Genomic DNA, 17,538 nt, shown 5'->3' on the forward strand with positions numbered 1-17,538 from the left:
GCCCTGCGGCTGTCTTCAAGAATTTATTTTATCTGTCAGCCTCATCCATCAGGTGGCCAAGTCAGGGGGCGGGGTTCACACTGATCGAGTCATAACAATTGCTTTTGCCTGGTGGCCGTTGTTTAGTGGGTACTCCCAGTGGAAATGCCCCCCCTCTTTCCTCCTTGTATAAAAAGATTTTAAATGTTAGTTTTAATTCAAAATTAATGCTTAACAAAGTTTAACACAAATGAACACCAGATAACAAAGAAAACGAATGGTTAAGCCTAACATGCTCAAGTGAGACATTAAACTTTACTAAAACTATGCAGTTATGAAACGTAACTTTAACCTCAGCCAAACCGATTTGCTCAATTGTAAATAAAACAGCGAAGTAAACATGACCCAACAGACAAAACCTGAGGGAATTATGTCCTGTGTTTAATCACTGAGAGCTAAAACTCAGCGGAGGTTTTAAAGCTGTGTGCCGGTGACCGGATATCAGCCGCTGATAAAGTTGGCTCGTGGTTCGAGTACTCTAGTTGTCTCAGTGTCCATCACCTCCTTTTAAATCTCGTTTGTCATCTTTAACACAGGTCAGTCACTCTGAATGAAACACAAGCTCCAGCAGCTCTGTGCTCAGGAAACAAACTACATTTACTTATCTTACTTATCTAGCCAAAAACCAAAAATTGGCCCGTGTATAGCATCCTGCTATGCGATTGCATTTGTCCCTGACCACCAGAATCCCTCGTTAACTTTTATCGAGTGGAAAAAAGTTGGCGTTCATCCTCCAGCTTCACTGTGCTAATGTTATGCTAACATAGCTGTGTCGCTAGCAATCACGTAGCACATCATTATATACCAGGTAGTCCAACTTCAGTAACCCTGCAAACGCCACTGCTGTTTAGTTTCCTGTCTTCATTTATGTTGGAAGTGATAGCAGAGCTGTACGTTTGAATTAGTTTCAAAAATCTCTCAGTCAGAACATGGTGTTACCGCGCCAGATCCACGGTCCCGAACCGTAGTAAAGAAACTCTGGCAGTTACTTGAAAGTTCCGTAACTGGCTCGTAGCCAGTAACAGCTTACTATACAGGTCAACTCTGCTAGCAAAAAGATCGAAGGAGGCGTAGGAAACTGCTTCACCTAACTTTATTTCTTCTCCAAGGCACGAACACCGCGTACAGTGGGCTGAAACAGTCTACTCACAGCGAGCATCGCCGACACAACTCTGGCTGTCGAGGGAGTTATTATATTCCTTTAATTTATTTTCTTTCCGTCTCTTCTGTAGCTAACCGTTACTTTTTTTCTTCTCCGCTCTCTCTCCACACACCCACACCAGCAGTCCCGCTACACACATCCCAAAATACATTTCCCATCAGGCTTCACCCTTAAAGGGCCATGCCTGTAACAATGGTATGAAATGTTTAGGTGTAAACTGGCGAGCTAACTTCCTGTTAACTTCTAACTCCGTTAAATTTAATAACTTCTTTTTTCATGGGTGCCTGGATGTTAAACTTTGTTTACACCTGGTAAAGCAGCAACGCTGATGATTTTATTAAAGATGAAAGAATTTACACCGTTTTTTAAAAAAAATTTAAATAATCGTTTTCTTATTTTCAAGTGTGTGTGAAGCTGACACCATCATGTCATCTTTGGCTCCTCCAGCTGAGACACACCTTCACAGACACACAGCCCCTCCCCTCACTAACAGCTGGATCACTGTCACAGGTGACACACTCACCTGTCTGTGTTTCTGCATGTTTCAACATTCACAATGTGACAACAACCAAATGACTGTTCAGTGGCGGTCCTAGCCTGTTTGGCAGGCAAAACATATTAAGGATTGTACATTAACATAAAGCTGTTGTACACACACACATATGAAGAGAGAGAGTATACATAGTATGCAAACGGCTACCAAACAGCCATCATAATACGTCATACAATGAGAACAGGACAAATCAACAACTGACAATGACTAATTAATATTAAAATCTGTAACATAATGTTTGGAGTTTAGTCTTTTGCTGTTACTATTTTTACCATTTCTTCTTGGAGCAACTGTAACGCACATAATTTCCTTAGGGATTAATAAAGTATTCTGATTCTGATTGTTTCAGGATGACCTGCCATTATCCAATCACACATCTGCTTACCTGCATCTTTTGCTCGTTTCTCTTCCTCTTCTTTTCTCTTTTTTCTAAACTGAGTGTAGCTGACGCTGAAATGTTTGTGTGGGTTGCCATGACAACACCAAAGCGCGTCTGAGATCGTTATTGTTTTCTGTTTGTTTTCTTTATTTGCTTCTCATGCTTGTGTACATTTGCATTTGCAAAAGATAATCTATGAATCCAGTGATACATCTTTCTTATAAGAAATGTTTCTGTTAAAAAATTATTGTGAAGTAGTCACTTCCTTTGAGTCGCGGGAACCGGAAGTTGTGCGCGGGAGAGACAAGACAGAACGGTAACACGGCGGACTTTTTTTGGAATGTACAACTTTTCTACTGCTGGATTTTCAAGGCGTACACGGTAAAAATCATTATGCTGTTATTTGTTTAATACTTGTGCACTTTGTGAAACGAAATAAGTGGCTGAGATGAATATTATATGTGCTATTGATATTATTTTACTTGTTTCTAGTTTTCACGGTGCTCCATGATTGTGAGAGGAATAAAAGAATTGTGGACATCAGTACGAAGCGTGGATTCTTTCGACCAGAGTAGAAACAGTGAAAATGTGGCCCAATCCATCTGGAGGCTTCGGTGTACAAAGCTCTTCTCCTCCTGCAGCAAGCTACAGGCTTCGGTGTGCAAAGCTCTTCTCATTCTGCAGCAAGCTACAGGCTTCGGTGTACAAAGCTCTTCTCCTCCTGCAGCAAGCTACAGGTCTCGGTTTGCAACGCGCTTCTCCTCCTGCAGCAAGCTACAGGCTTCGGTGTGCAAGTTCTTCTCCTCCTGCAGCAAGCTACAATTATCGGTTGCTTCTCATCCTGCAGCGAGCTACAGGCTTCAGTGGACACGTTGCTTTGCATTTTGTAACAACCAATCGGGAGCTGCAGATTCAGCGGACACTCCAAGAAGCGGTTTCAGGCTAAAGCGTGAGTCCTCAGGCTATATTGCGCAGTTATTATACCTTATGAGTTGATGGATAGAACATGAGCTACAAATTTGCTATAATGGACAAGAAATTAATAGTGTTCAAATTTCAGACTGTGTAAAAAAAAAATAAAAAAATAAAAAAAAGGGACAATCTGTGAAAGTTCTGGAAATTGTTGTTTTCTTACCTATTGTTTGCAAGCTTCATGAAGGCTGAAATTGAAGATTTATTTGCTGTCATACGTAAGAATCTAAATGCCATTTTAATAATTCTCCGCCTATTACATCCATTCCATTCTTGTAATTACCTTAGATATCTTGTCTTCTTCATAAGATACCCCCTTTAAAGTCTGAAAATGTCTAAAGATGGTCATAGTCACCCTGATGTTATGTTAGAAGTACAAGATGCAGTTGATTTGGAAGAGGAAAAAAGTGTAGTGTCCGAGAAATCTGAGACAAAAACAAGAAAATCCTCTCGTGAAAGGCGATTAACGCCAAAAATGCAGGAACTGAAAGATCAAGCGTTAACTCAAAAGGAGAAGAGGTTCAAAGCAACATATGAGAAATGGAAAAGCAACGTAAGAGACATTCGCACAAGGTTAAAGCAAGTATGCTCTGAGAGTGACATGTATGATATGATGGATGAGGCTGAGAAGCTAGAGTCTGAATTAAAGGAACAGTATGACAGAATTCGACTCCAAACCTCACCAAGTCAAGAAATTCGAAGAAAGATCGATGCATGCTCAGCCGTGACGGCCGACTTGCTGCAGCTGATGAGAGTGCGTCTGACTGAAGACGAAGGTGAGTTTGACACGGTGGCAGAAAGATCAAGGCTACGTATGCTACTTGATAATGAATACGCTAGGTCCATATATGGATCCACAGCCTCCAGAGTTACTGCACCCAGCTGTCACAATTCTAACCATCTCTCAGAGTCACCTAGCATTTCAGCTATGAGGGCGGAAGTGGCTGCTCAGCTGGCTGCAAAGAGAGCCGAAATTGATATGGAAGCTGCCATCGAAGCTCAACGTCAGCAGTTGAGAAAACTTGAAAATCAGAGGGACATTGATGTAATTCAGGCAAAGCTAAATGTCTACACTGAAGAAGAGGGAAGGGATGGGACACGCAGTCCTCCATTCAGCAAAGTGAGTGATGCTCACCCCTTCGCTCACCACATCCCAGATCAAGAACGGCAGGTTGTGCAAAACGAGACATCATTGGTCCAATCGCTACAAGAGTCATTAGCTCTCACTCGCTTGCCAACTCCAGAACCTTCTGTATTCTCGGGCGATCCTCTGAAGTTTACAGAATGGAGCATAAGCTTCAAAGCCCTCATAGAGAGACGATGCTCTGACCCTGCAGACAGGCTATTCTACCTGCAAAGGTACATAGCAGGTGAGGCAAAATCCTCTCTTGAAGGCAGCTTCTACAGAAAAGATGAAGAAGCCTATCAACAAGCATGGGATAGGTTAAATGCTAGATATGGCCATTCCTTTGTAGTGCAGCGGGCTTTCAGAGAGAAGCTAAATGGGTGGCCGAAGATTGGTGGAAAGGAATATCTGAAGTTAAGAGAGTTCAGTGATTTCCTCCAAACATGTAGTAATGCCATGCCTCACATAAAGGGCTTACAGGTTCTTAACGACTGTGAGGAGAATCAGAAAATACTAGTCAAGCTTCCTGATTGGGTTACATCTAGATGGAACCGTTATGTCACAGAGCAGCTAGATCGGGGCAACGACTATCCAAGCTTTCATGAGTTTGCTTCCTTTATCTCTAAGGAGTCACGCATAGCATGCAATCCAGTGTCATCCTTACATGCCTTAAGGCACTCTTCAGAGGCACCACCAAGAGAGATGAAGCGTTCAAAAGCAAACACGTTTGCCACAAATGTGAAACCCCCAATTCCATCAAGCTCCACCGCCAAATCTGACCCTGGTGAAATCAAGTTGGGAGATGCAGGGAAACCAAAGAAATGGACCACACCAACACAAAATTCCAATAATGGCCAGTGTATTTGCTGTAGTGAGAACCGTTCCATACATAAATGCAAGAGGCTTATGGACATGTCTGTAGAGGATAAGAAAAAATGCATACTTGAAAATAAGTTGTGTTTTGCATGTCTAACAAAGGGTCACAATTCTAAAGACTGTAGAAACAGGTCCATGTGTGGCATATGCAGAAAGAGTCACCCAACGCCATTGCATGAAGATCGTTCTACAGCAGCATCAACACAAGGCGCAGTTGAAGAAAGTACGTCGTCATTATCATGTTGTGTGAGTGGAGGTGAAGGTGGGAGTACGTCGATGATAGTCCCAGTGTGGATCTCAACACTTAGTGCTCCGGACACTGAAACCCTAGTGTATGCACTATTGGACACTCAAAGCAGTCACACATTTGTTGATCAGGAGGTGTGCGAAAAGCTACAAGCAACAATGGAACCAGTGAAACTTAAACTTTCCACCATGATGGGGAGAGACTCAGTCGTGAAGAGTCAAAGAGTATGCGAGCTCAAAGTTAGAGGATTTTCCTCTAATGTTTCCATCAGTTTGCCTCCTGCCTACACAAGGGACTTCATTCCTCTTGACCGCACACATATTCCCACTTGTCAGACAGCCAACAAATGGAAACACCTTGTAAGCATGGCCCAGGAGATACCCCCGTTGATGGACTGTGGTGTTGGATTGTTGATTGGATACGACTGCTCCAGAGCATTAATTCCAAGAAGGGTCATCACTGGGGGCGACTATGAGCCTTATGCTATTGAGACGGACCTTGGTTGGAGTATTGTGGGAAGCGCACCACAGTGTGTGCAGGCTAAAGATGTGACTGGTTTTTGCCATCGAGTGTCTGTCAGAGAGGTGCCACCCATAACACCATTTGCTGTCATCAAGGCCCTGGAGTCCGATTTTGCAGACACAAAACCTGGTGACAGAAGCATATCTCAAGAAGATATTTCCTTCCTGCAGATCTTGAAAGACAGAATCCAACAAAATAAGAATGGTCACCTGGAGATGCCTCTCCCTTTCAAAGCACGTCCGCATCTCCCAGACAACAAAAGGCTGGCGTTAGTACGGCTGAAGCATCTAAAGAGGAAGCTGGACAGAGATCCCAAATTCAAAATAGACTACGTGAGATTTATGGAAGGTGTCTTCAAGGATGGAGATGCAGAGAAAGTGGAAAACCAAGCAGAGCTGGGGAAAGTCTGGTATATCCCACATCAAGGAGTTTACCACCCCAGAAAACCAGGCAAAATCAGAGTGGTTTTCGACTGCTCTGCAAGGTATGAAGGCACCTCCTTAAACGACCATCTGATAACAGGACCTGACCTCACTAATAGCCTAACAGCCGTGCTGTGCCGCTTCCGTAAACATCCCATTGCAGTCATGTGTGATGTGGAGAAAATGTTCCACAGGTTTCATGTGAACGAGGATGATAGAGACTACCTGTGGTTTCTCTGGTGGGAAAATGGAGACACAAACTCTGAACCCAGAGAGTACCGCATGAAGGTTCACCTGTTTGGAGCATCATCCTCCCCTGGCTGCGCCAATTATGGCATGAAACACCTTGCCAGCCAATGTGAGAAAGAGTACCCCTCCGCAGCTAGCTTCATCCAGAAGCATTTCTATGTCGACGATGGTCTCATAAGTGTAGAGTCGGTGGGTAAGGCAATTGAACTGGTCAAAGAAGCCCAAGCCGTGTGTGCCAAAGGAAAGCTGCACCTTCACAAATTTCTCTCCAATAGCCGAGAGGTCCTTGACTCTGTTGATGTTGCAGAGCGTGCTACAGAGGTAAAGAATGTTGATCTTAATCACGATGATTTACCAGTTCAAAGAGTGCTAGGTATAAGGTGGAACATTGAAAATGATAGCTTCTCCTTCAAGGTGTCACTTGGGGAGAAACCAGCAACGCGTCGAGGGATTCTCTCAATTGTGGCCTCCTTGTATGACCCTTTGGGGTTTCTTGCCCCAGTCATTCTTGAAGGGAAAAGAGTGCTGCAAGAGATGTGTCAGAGAGGCACAGGGTGGGATGAGCCACTACCCAAAGGCTTGAAGTTAAGGTGGGAGACTTGGATGAAGGATTTGGAGAACCTGGAAAGAATTGAAATTCAAAGATGCTTCATACCTGACAGCCTTGGTGAGATTCAGAGAGCAGAGCTTCATCATTTCTCCGATGCAAGCAGTAAGAGCACTGGCCGTACCTCTTACATCAGAGTGGTAAGCAGAGAAAGGGTATTCTGCTCCTTGGTCATGGGCAAGGCGAGGGTTGCACCAACCAAAATAGTTACCATACCGAGACTTGAGTTAACTGCAGCAGTAACCTCGGCAACTGTGAGCAGCATGTTAAGGGAGGAGCTAGAGCTCAAGATTGATGACAAATATTTTTGGACAGACTCAAAGGTCGTGCTTGGTTACATCAATAATGAAGCAAGAAGGTTCCACGTGTTCGTGGCAAACCGCGTGCAGAGAATTCGAGAAACCACCGATGCACGGAAATGGTATTATGTTGACACAGGAGAAAACCCTGCTGATCATGCCTCGAGAGGCCTCAAAGTAGCTGACCTCATCAAGTCAAATTGGTTCTCTGGTCCCAGCTTTCTATGGGAAAGAGAGATAGCCACAAAACAGGCTACTTCAGATTTGCTGGTGGGGGACCCAGAGGTGAGGACTACTCAGGTGTTGAAGGTTGATGTAGCAAGGCAGTTTGACATCCAGAAGCATCTGCTGCGGTTCTCAAGATGGACTACAGCTGTCAACGTCATTGCTCGTATCCAGCGGCTGGCAAAGAGGATCAGGACTGCTGAGCCTTTAAACGTGGAAGAGAGAAAGCAAGCTCCACAGACTCTCGTCAAGCTTGCACAACAAGATGCTTTTCAAGAGGAGTTAAACACGCTCAGCCAGAAACTAGGAAGACTGCCTTGCAACCACCAACTCTTTCAGCTAGACCCATTTCTCCAAGATGGCATAATGAGAGTAGGAGGAAGACTGAGGAAGGCATCTGTGCCTCTCGAGTTAAGACACCCAGTGATCCTTCCTAAAGATGGTGCTGTTACAAACCTCATCATTGCACACCATCATACCAAGATACAACACCAAGGCAGAGGACAAACCCTCAATGCACTGAGAGCCAATGGTTACTGGATCGCTGGTGGAAGTAAGGCTGTAGCCCAATACATCAGGCAGTGCGTACAGTGCAGGAGAGCCCGCGCGCCACCAGAGGAGCAACGGATGGCAGATCTACCTAGTGACCGTGTTGATCCCACACCACCATTCACTTATTGTGGTATGGACTGCTTTGGTCCTTTTCACACCAAACAAGGTCGCAAAGACCAAAAACGGTACGGCCTCCTCTTTACATGTTTTTGCTCAAGGGCAGTGCATATAGAGATGTTGGAGGATTTGACGACTGAGGCGTTCATCAACGCTTTGCACTGCTTCATTGCCCTTCGTGGAGCTCTTAGGCACATTAGGTCTGATCAGGGAACTAACTTTATGGGGGCAAGAAACGAGATGGCAAAGGCTCTGAAAGAACTTGATAAGGAAAGAGTGACTGCATACCTAGCAGAAAATCAGTGCGACTTCCAGATGAATACGCCCCACTCTAGTCATGCTGGAGGCGCATGGGAGCGTCAAATCCGGACAGTGAGAAGCGTACTGGGCACAGTCCTTGCCTGCAGTGTGGGAAGGTTGGATGATGCTTCATTAAGGACATTCCTTTATGAAGCCATGTGCATCGTGAATAACCGCCCTCTCACTGTTGATAACATCAATGACCCCAAAAGCTTGGAGCCACTCACACCGAACCACTTGATCACCATGAAATCCTCAATCCCACTTCCTCCTCCAGGTAAATTTGTCAAGGAGGACCTGTATGCTAAGAAACGGTGGAGAAGGGTCCAGTATCTGACTGAGCAATTTTGGCACAGATGGAGAAAGGAATACCTGGCCAATATTGCTCTGAGACAGCGATGGCATACACCAAGACGTAATGTGGAGGTGGGTGACATTGTGATTCTCAAAGAGGAAGATGTTCCTCGCAATGAATGGAAACTCGCTAGGGTTGTGGAAGCACATGAGGATGATGATGGACTTGTACGGAAGGTGACAATCCAGACTGGTGATCGGAAGTTAGGAAAGGGAGGCGAACGCCTCGTCCAACCCTCCATCATTCAGAGACCCATTCAGAAATTAGTGGTCCTGTTGAAAAACAGCTAAAATTGGGAAAATGCCATTCATTGATTAGATTTCCCTTCTAAAATAGAAGTTGTCATTATGCTGTACTTCATGCACATGTTATGGAGATGTAAATTCTACTGTTCATATTGTTGAATTCATTTGTTGAGAAAATAATATTGTTTATGTCAATGCAAGAGTGTTTTAAAACAACAACATGGTTCTTGGGAATTACCATTGATTTAATGAGCAATGCCAGTGTATTTACGTTCACAGTTGTAATAATCAAAGGTAATTGGTGGGAGTGTAGCTGACGCTGAAATGTTTGTGTGGGTTGCCATGACAACACCAAAGCGCGTCTGAGATCGTTATTGTTTTCTGTTTGTTTTCTTTATTTGCTTCTCATGCTTGTGTACATTTGCATTTGCAAAAGATAATCTATGAATCCAGTGATACATCTTTCTTATAAGAAATGTTTCTGTTAAAAAATTATTGTGAAGTAGTCACTTCCTGTGAGTCGCGGGAACCGGAAGTTGTGCGCGGGAGAGACAAGACAGAACGGTAACACGGCGGACTTTTTTTGGAATGTACAACTTTTCTACTGCTGGATTTTCAAGGCGTACACGGTAAAAATCATTATGCTGTTATTTGTTTAATACTTGTGCACTTTGTGAAACGAAATAAGTGGCTGAGATGAATATTATATGTGCTATTGATATTATTTTACTTGTTTCTAGTTTTCACGGTGCTCCATGATTGTGAGAGGAATAAAAGAATTGTGGACATCAGTACGAAGCGTGGATTCTTTCGACCAGAGTAGAAACACTGAGGACCTGATGGCTTTGAACTTTACTTGTCCATCTTGGTTTTAATTTTGCACTCCAGTATGAACACCCATCCCTCAACCCCAGGATCACCACAACATGATCTAACACACCTACACCTTAGTTCACAGATTCACTTTGTCTAAGGTTTATTTCTGAGATTTCACACAACCCAGGACTCAAATCATGAATACATAATGGGCTTGGATTTACAACATTATGAATGAAATGTGCTCTATTTGGAAGCAGCCGGCCCCCCTCCCCTTTCGACGGGTTGTGTGTGAGGCTTTAAATCATCAAACTGTAAATTATAAATTGTTTTTGATCCCTTTACCCCAAGTCCTAAAGTGTATATTTATTCTCTTACTCTTCTTATATTTATTGTTTGTTTACTTGCACTGCTGTAACTGGAGCCTCGTCGTCTCGTCTCTCTATATACTGGACTGTATGTAGCGGAGATGACAATAAAGTTTACTTTGACTTCAGCAGCGAGCAGGCGCACCGAGGGCTCTCGCGCTCACTTTTCATGTATAGAAGTTTGAAAAAAAACATCGGTGCAAATTATAAGTCTGTATCATAATGTCTGGTGTTTCCATGTTTGTTGGTTTGTTTTTATTTTGTTTTATTTTGAGACTTGGTTATTTGACGCTGCTCCAGCCAGGGAGAGAATCCCCCGCCGCCCCGACCTCTCCTCCCTGTGCTGCAAGCAGCAGGCGCACCTCGCAAACGGAGGGCGCTCTTACTCCCAGCAAATGGGCGATAGAAAGCCGATCGGTGCCTGTGACATTCCCAATAATCGCTGGCTGACGTCGGGGCAGCATGAGTACGAGCATTTTTTTTTTTTTTTTGCCGATGCCCGTGATGCCGCCCCCCACCACGATGCCGCCCCGGGCAACCGCCCGTGTCGCCAGTATCTAAAACCGCTACTGGCAGTGTTTGCTTTATTTTAGACAAACACACCTCCTCCTGGTTCTACCTCCATTACTCTCTCCTCCTCTTCTCTCTGTGCTGTTGCCTGTTGGATCATTCTATGTTGTGGTTCTACTGGTGTTACTGGTTCTGCTGGTGAGACGATGTGTTCACAGGAAACTTGAAGGTTTGTACATATACATTCTTAATCGTTGTATTTTGTTTCCATTCTGTCATCATAATTTGGTCCATTTAGATTCTTAAATCATAAAAGTGTTTACTTTAACTCATTTCAGCAGATGGAGAAGGTGACATCACCAGTGACATCACATACAGTGTTGTGAAAGCATCAAATCATCAACAACCTCCAGTCAAAGAAACCAGAGATGGAGGTTTGTGTGTTCACCCAGGTGTCATCCACATACCTGAACCAATGACTTGGTGGTGTTTCAGGGTAGGATAGCAAAGCCCTCTTTTCCACGTCTTCCATATACAAGTTACCCACAATGGGTGAAACTGGGGAGCCCACGGCACACCCATGTTCCTGCCTGTAGAACTGACCCTTGTATGTGAAACAGGTGGAATTAAGACACAGTTTCAAAAGCAAGCACACCTGGTCCAACAGCCTTGTCTTGTTCTAACTACGTCAGACAGTCTGTCACCCTCGTTCTGTGACCACTTCCTGGGTCTCTTTCAGTCTTCAAATATAAAGTTTTTACAGCTTATAGATTTTAAGTTCTGCTCCAATCATTTGGGTAAAGATAAGAAACACTTTGATGGCCTATAAATGAAAGTGAAAACGTGATAAACAAATAATATAATTAATAAATAATAAATAATTATATTTTTTTGATAAGTGAAGTTCACTGAACTGAAAGGAAAATTTGGTTTGATGATGATTGACATGTTTTCCAAATGGAAGTTTTTCCTCTAGTAAGGAGATACAGGTGCAGCAGAGCATTGCTGGAAGAAATGATCCCAAGGGTGGAATCTCCTGAGAAATCTTCAGAGACCCAGCGAGAAGCAGGGACCATAGCTGACAGCCCAGGCAGGGGTTGAGGTCAAAGGTCATGCTTTTTGGGGACCTACTGGTCATCATGAGAAGATTCTGGAACCACAGCAATGACCATAAAGCTGCATTGGATGGAGAGCTGTGCCACAGGGCTTTCCAGAGGTAATCACGAGGAGATTGTGGACAACAGATGGAGATCTGAAGGATGAGGGGAGCGTTCCAAGCTCCAATCGACCGTGCAGAGAGGAAGTTCAAGGATGGCATCATTATTCTGTGAACAGAAACCAGAAGCTATGGTGGTGACGGGGAATAACTGACAGCAATTTCCTATGAACATCACCTAATGCTGTGTCACTGTGCTATGCATACTTTGACACTCTGAAGAGGGTCTTCCTTTGTGTCATTGTTGTTGTCATCATGAACAAGACTGCTGAAGTGACTCAACAGGTGGGGTTATAACAGCAGTAAAATAATTGAATCCAATACCCTTTCCAAAAAAGGTTTTCTGCAGAGATGAAAGGACAATAGAGGAGTCATAAGTATCCCCCACAGGAAGAATGCATGAAATGAGGTGATGAGGGTTGATAGAGGCCATAAAACAGGAGTGCTGACAAAGGCCTGCAGCCTTGAAGATAACTGAAAGCCACATTGACAAACAGCAAAACTAACTGGTATGTTTGTTATACCCATGTCTGCATACATTTGGACTCTGGTCATATGGACAGTGATAGAAACAACTGGAAGAGACATTTATGAAGCTCTGAGGAACTCAAACCACTCTGCATGTGTGATTTACACACCTGGAGGAGATGCACCACAAAGCTGGAATGATTTTGCAAATGTTAATTTCTATGTTTGACTATTAACATTCATTTGCTTACTTGGAGGGAACGATGCTCGTCACAGTTCTCTCCCTCATGCACGAGCAACACAAAGAGCTCTGGTGACTTGCGTCTTGTTTTTGCCATTGTAGTAGAATTGTCTTGACGTTCCAGCAATAGGTCTGTGCTAGATGAACGTATCAGCAACCTTCAAACACGTGTGGAGAATTCATTATTTCTTTGAAAGGTTTTTGACTAAATAACAGAAAAAAGAAAGTAAGAGAAAGAGATGTCAGAGATGAGTGTCAGTAACACAAAAGTAACACTCAGTTTCATGCAGTGACTTTTACACAACCAGATCAGATGAACCAACTCACACTAAAACATGCATTTTGCTGCACTCTTTACACTTATTTCTTTTCTTTCTGCTCTTTTATATATTTTGTAAAACCACAAAAAATATTTTATATCAGCAGCAATTTCTCTCAAACTGCTGCGTCACAGCTTTCATGCTCTGACCTGCATGTGAAATGTGATAAAAGCTCTTTATCAGTAACTTTTACAACTTCTGGCAGGTTAATGTCTGAACTTTGGAGTCAAACACACCCTTAGTTACAGGAAATGACACCACTGATTCTTCTGAGACTCACACTTATCGTTGGACCAAACTAGCAGCTTCCTCTGAGTGAGTCCAGCTACAGGAGAGAAAAGTGGAAAACTCCAACACTGCTGCTTCAAGCTGCTGACGCTCCACACACTGAAGGTGAGTTTGAGCAAAAACACGACTCAAAGGAAGTTTCAGTGAAGGTGGTAGAGGAGGGAGGGGAGCCAGGACTGACTGTACTTCCTGTCTGCTGTTTTCAGCTTCACTCACAGACTCAATGGCTTCCAGATCAGAGGAGGATCTCTGCTGTCCGGTCTGTCAGGAGGTCTTCAGAGATCCTGTTATTCTGTCATGTAGCCACAGCTTCTGTAAAGACTGTCTGAAGAGATGGTGGAGAGAGAGACCAACACACGAGTGTCCAGTTTGTAAGAGAAGATCTTCAAGGGATGAACCACCTTTATGTCTGGCTTTAAGGAACCTGTGTGAGTCGTTCTTACAGGAGAGAGATCAGAGAGCTTCAGAGGCTCTCTGCAGTCTGCACTCTGAGAAACTCAAACTCTTCTGTCTGGACCATCAGCAGCCAGTGTGTCTCGTCTGCTGTGCCTCAGAAAAACACACCAATCACAGATTCAGACCCATCGATGAAGCTGCACAACAACACAAGAAGGAACTTCAGGAAACTCTGGAGCCCTTAAAGAAGAAGTTAAAGGTTTGTGAAGAAGTTCAAGTGAAGTTTGATCAAACAGCAGAACACATTAAGGTCCAGGCCCGACACACAGAGAGGCAGATTAAGGAGCAGTTTAAGAAGCTTCAGCAGTTTCTAGCAGAGGAAGAGGAGGCCAGGCTGGCTGCACTGAGGGAGGAAGAGGAGCAGAAGAGTGGGATGATGAAGGAGAAGATGGAGGCTCTGAGCAGAGAGATAGCAGCTCTTTCAGACACAGTCAGAGCCACAGAGGAGGAGCTGAGAGCTGAAGACGTCTCATTCCTGCACAACTACAAGGCTGCAGTGGAAAGAGTCCAGCGCTGCCCCCTGCTGGATGATCCACAGCTGCCCTCAGGAGCTCTGATAGACCAGGCCAAACACCTGGGCAACCTGACCTTCAACATCTGGAACAACATGAAGGACATGGTGTCCTACACTCCTCTCATTCTGGACCCAAACACTGCAAATCCAAAACTCATCCTGTCTGAAGATCTGACCAGTGTGAGAGGAGGAGGAGAGAAGCAGCAGCTTCCTGATAATCCAGAGAGGATTGATGATTACATCTCTGTCCTGGGCTCTGAGGGCTTTAACTCAGGGACTCACAGCTGGGATGTTGAAGTTGGAGACAGTACATGGTGGGCACTGGGTGTGTTAGCAGAGTCTGTGCAGAGGAAGGGAAGCATACGGTCTGGATTATGGAGAATATTTTTCAATAGAGGTAAATACTCAGCAGACTCACCACCAGCTCCTCTCACTGCTCTCTCAGTCCAGAAGAAGCTCCAGAGGATCAGAGTGAATCTGGACTGGAACAGAGGAAAGCTGTCGTTCTCTGATCCTGATACTAACACACACATACACACCTTCACACACACTTTCACTCACAGGATGTTTCCATACATTAACACTGGTTATGAAGTGAAGGTGTGTCCGTTGAAGGTGTCAGTGTCAGTGCAGCAGATGAGTTGAGGATGATGATATTTCTAATGTTGTTTCCTGTCAGTGAATTGAAGCTGTTAAACTGCAGCTGTCCTCCTGCTGCCTCGTTGTTCCAAAGCTCTTTGTTTCTCTTTTAGTTCTCACTGTTTCTTTCTGTTTCTGCTGTCCACCTTTTCACATGGAAAATCATTTCACTGTTTCTCACTGAATGACTCCCCAAACTAGATTTGAAATTCTATCAAGTTTCTAATCATTACAAGTGATTCACGTTTCTATTTGATGTGTAAATGGAGATGATTTCGTTTGCTGGGATATGGACTGACATGTGTTGAATGGGAGGAGCAGTTTGTTGTTGTCTTCTTGTCTGTTTCTGACAACAATAAATCTATTGTTGAAACAATGATTCATGTTTAACTCCATATATGAAATGTTTCTGATCTTTGAATTCTGTTTGATTAAAGACTTTCTTCATGACACAAATGAGATTTCAGTGTATTAATAGAACTAAATAAGCTCAGAGTTGAAAGGCTGGAGTATTATGTACGTGCTTCACTGTCAGGATCTTCAGGGGGATTCAAATGGAAACATCAAACATCAAAGATTTAAAAAATAATAAAGATAATAAACACACAGGTCAAAGGTCAGAGTCACAGGAATTAGGAAACAGTTCAGTTTCTTCTGTTTGAAATGTTTCAGTTTCTTTGCTTGATCAGTTCACACTTCTCTCTGTGAACGACTTCAGTGCTTCGTCCATGACTCCTGAAGGTAAAGGGCCCAAAGAGCCAATCAGCAGCTCTGAAACAGGAAATATGACTCATGGAGAAGTTCACAACAGTTTCAGCTGCCAATTGTACTCATCACCATGGAGACTGATGCATCAAATCTAAATAAAGGCTGGATGGAGGCAGAGTGAGTGTTGTAGATGCTGCATTTTGAAGCCTCAGTGTTTAAATTGTGTCCACAGCCACGTAGACAGAGTGGGTGGATTTGCTTCTAGAAGGACTTTGTTGCAGCTCTACAGCAGGTATTTGTTGTTGGATGACATCACATTCAGCAGTGCTGTGACTGAGCCATAAATGTCAGGGCTCAGACGAGGCCCACACATGCGTGTTTGTCGGTACACACAGTTAAGATATGGAACATGTGAACATGAGACATATGAAGAGACTGAACAGATAAAACGTCCTTTATATCCATCAGTGACTTGATGGAGCTTCTTGCTGCAGTGTGTTTGGGTTTGGCTGATAACACTGGTCCTGCATGTTTCCTTCATGCTCTGTGGTAAAAGTGCATCAGTCTGCAGCTCTGTGGTCGTCCTTCTTCTTTTTCTCAGAAACTTCCTGGTTTCTTTGTTCTCACTGTTTTGCAGAGGTGTTAAGATTAAAAATAAAAACTGTGAAAAGTTGCTGCTATTTATAAATTTATAAAAAGACACCATTGAATGCTTTTAATAAGCTTAAAAGAACAGAATGAAATGTCTCCATCGCTGTAGTGTAATAATATCACAGCACTGTTGCAGTAATTTTAATGTGTTTATTGCACAGAGATTGATTCAGCTGTGGTCTACTCAGCAGTGAGAACTGAAGACGTCCGTTATGGACAAACAACCATCAGAACAAGGAGGCCCAGGTACAGCTGCTCTTTATCTTTGACTGTGGACAGAGACAAGCTAGCTGCTCCCCCTGTTTACAGCCATCATGCTAAGCTAAGCTAACCAAACCACATTGTGACTCAAGCCCAGAGCTCAGACTTCAAAGACATCAAACGTCTCATCTTTCTGTCAAAACACAAAACAAAAAGATTCCTTGTAAAGTTGACCTTTTCCTTAAACTGTCCATTATAGCGTGGTCTTCCTACTTATCTTGACACAATACTCAGTCACGTTGCCTGCTGCAAACTTAAAAGAAGTCTGACGAATGAAGTGAAATTGTGCTCTAAGCAGAAGTGATTGTGAGCGTGTCTGAGGTCACGGTGTGTGTGAAAAGGTATCCAGCTGGGGCAGACATGATTCTGCAGGTCACCTGCCCAGTGGACAAAAAGAAATAAAATAGTTGTGTGGATGACATATGAATGATAATACGAAGAGTGTTTGGTGTTTCTCAGCCTGAAACAGCTGTAATGCTACTTTCTGTTTTGGAGAAAGGACAGTTAAAAAAAACAGAGAGAGAGATGTGTGTTGTTTTAAGCAGTGATGAGAATAATGAAAATGTGATGAGAGAGCAACACAAAAGTATAAGTACAGGGATGAAGCTCTTTACAGGAAGGGTCAGAGCAGACTCTACCTGCTGAGGCGGCTGAGGTCATTTGGAGTCCAGGGAGCGCTTTTAAAGACCTTCTATGACTCTGTGGTGGCATCTGTCATTTTTTACAGTGTTGTATGTTGGAGCAGCAGTTTATCAGCAGCTGAGAGGAAGAGGTTGGATAAACTCATCAGGAAGGCCAGCTCTGTTCTGGGATGCACCCTGGACCCAGTGCAGGT

The 17,538-nt window shown here is 43.6% G+C and overlaps 1 protein-coding gene across 2 annotated transcripts; it reads left to right on the forward strand.

Annotated features, from left to right (window-relative positions):
- Positions 1-13,697: 13,697 nt before the first annotated feature.
- LOC148103375 (nuclear factor 7, ovary-like) lies at positions 13,698-15,123 on the forward strand. Of its 2 annotated transcripts, XM_087839119.1 has the most exons (3): positions 13,698-13,934; positions 14,121-14,387; positions 14,421-15,123. In XM_087839119.1, the coding sequence occupies exons 1-3, from the start codon at positions 13,698-13,700 to the stop codon at positions 15,087-15,089; spliced, it is 1,173 nt and encodes a 390-aa protein (XP_087695245.1). In that variant the 3' UTR covers positions 15,090-15,123. The 2 variants fall into 2 exon arrangements, with proteins under 2 accessions (XP_087695245.1, XP_087695244.1); XM_087839118.1 differs by having other exon boundaries at positions 13,698-15,123.
- The last annotated feature ends 2,415 nt before the right edge of the window (positions 15,124-17,538 follow it).

This window comes from Neolamprologus brichardi, chromosome 3, assembly GCF_056152115.1.
Source record: "Neolamprologus brichardi isolate AB-2024 chromosome 3, ASM5615211v1, whole genome shotgun sequence".
Taxonomy (NCBI): domain Eukaryota; kingdom Metazoa; phylum Chordata; class Actinopteri; order Cichliformes; family Cichlidae; genus Neolamprologus; species Neolamprologus brichardi.

Coding starts and splice junctions, on each gene's coding strand:
- LOC148103375 (XM_087839118.1), top strand. CDS start 13,698: ATGGCTTCCAGATCAGAGGAGGATCTCTGCTGTCCGGTCTGTCAGGAG.